This window comes from Kryptolebias marmoratus, linkage group LG1, assembly GCF_001649575.2.
Source record: "Kryptolebias marmoratus isolate JLee-2015 linkage group LG1, ASM164957v2, whole genome shotgun sequence".
Lineage (NCBI taxonomy): Eukaryota > Metazoa > Chordata > Actinopteri > Cyprinodontiformes > Rivulidae > Kryptolebias > Kryptolebias marmoratus.
The window spans coordinates 33602897-33604031 of record NC_051430.1 but is presented as its reverse complement, the minus strand read 5'-3'; the positions used below and the strand labels follow the sequence as shown (position 1 = coordinate 33604031).

The 1135-nt window shown below is 34.8% G+C and overlaps 1 protein-coding gene across 1 annotated transcript in view; it reads right to left on the bottom strand.

Moving 5' to 3' along the window:
- Positions 1–1135, bottom strand: part of braf (B-Raf proto-oncogene, serine/threonine kinase) — a 26850-nt gene that overhangs the window by 6730 nt on the left and 18985 nt on the right. Inside the window, exon 17 of the mRNA XM_017426359.3 lies at positions 781–915. Within this exon, the coding sequence (XP_017281848.1) occupies positions 781–915 (135 nt within the window). The remainder of the gene's footprint in view (positions 1–780; positions 916–1135) is intronic.

The window sequence follows — 1135 nt, the reverse complement described above, 5'->3', positions numbered from 1 at the left end:
TATTTTTTCTTCTTATTTATCACTTCTATAAACTGAATGTATGCAAAGTGACAACACTAATACATTCGTCGTAGCCTACGTTATGAAATATTTACATGAATCATTGATACAATTATGATAGAAACGATAGAAGAAAATATATCAAGATAGACATTTTTCTATCGTCCCCACGATATGGATCATTATATCTCCCAGCACTAATAGGGGTGATGGTCAAATAGACTAAATTAGATGCCCTGCAGACATAGAAGACTTTGAATGGATTTAATACTACTACTTTACTTATAAAGCACTTTAAAAACAACCACAGCTGCAACAAAGTGCTGTACATGTATAATCACAGACTATTTAAAGCATAAAAAAAGAAGAATAAAATCAGTGAACGATAAAGAGTTACCATAACTTCCTGTAGTAGAAACATGTTGGAGTAAAGTTGTGTTTTTCCATCTTTTATCTTTCCTGCATTGAATCCTGAAGAACATAGGTCTGTAAATAATAGTTGAAATTCACTGATAATCGTTTTATAATGGGATCACGGTCCTCTGATTTGTAATTGAACCAAATCGTTAGGTGCCTAAAGGTTCCCATCCCTAGGGCTTTACGGTTAAACATTGCTGCTTTGGTCTTAAGTGTCAAAAAGGGACTTGGTTTGTAAAGTTTTGCCTAAATGAACCACAAGACTGGAACAAAGTTGTCCAACAAGCCTATTTCTAAATCCTGTCATGACCTTTGACCTGCTAACTGGAGCTTGTTTTCTTTTTTTCTGCATTTATTTCTCACCTGGGGGAAGAGAGGTCGCTCCTCACGCTTTTTCTTCAGACAGTCAGCCATCAGTCTCTTCATGGCCTTCGGACAGTTGCTGCGCACTTTGCTTAGGTCAGGAGACAGGTAACCCCGACCCACCATAAATATAATCTGAGAAAATGGTGTAACAACATAAAACAAAAACAATAAATACAAACAAGAAAATATGTGAGTTTTCGGTTGCAGTTGAACAAGCTGAACAACTACTCTTTCTGGACACTGCATGGAAATAACTAGATTTTTTTATTTTAAAACATTAAAAGATGCATATCTGTACATAAAAAACAGAAAAGTAAAATTTATTTCTGTGGAGTGTTTTTGAAGTTTTTTT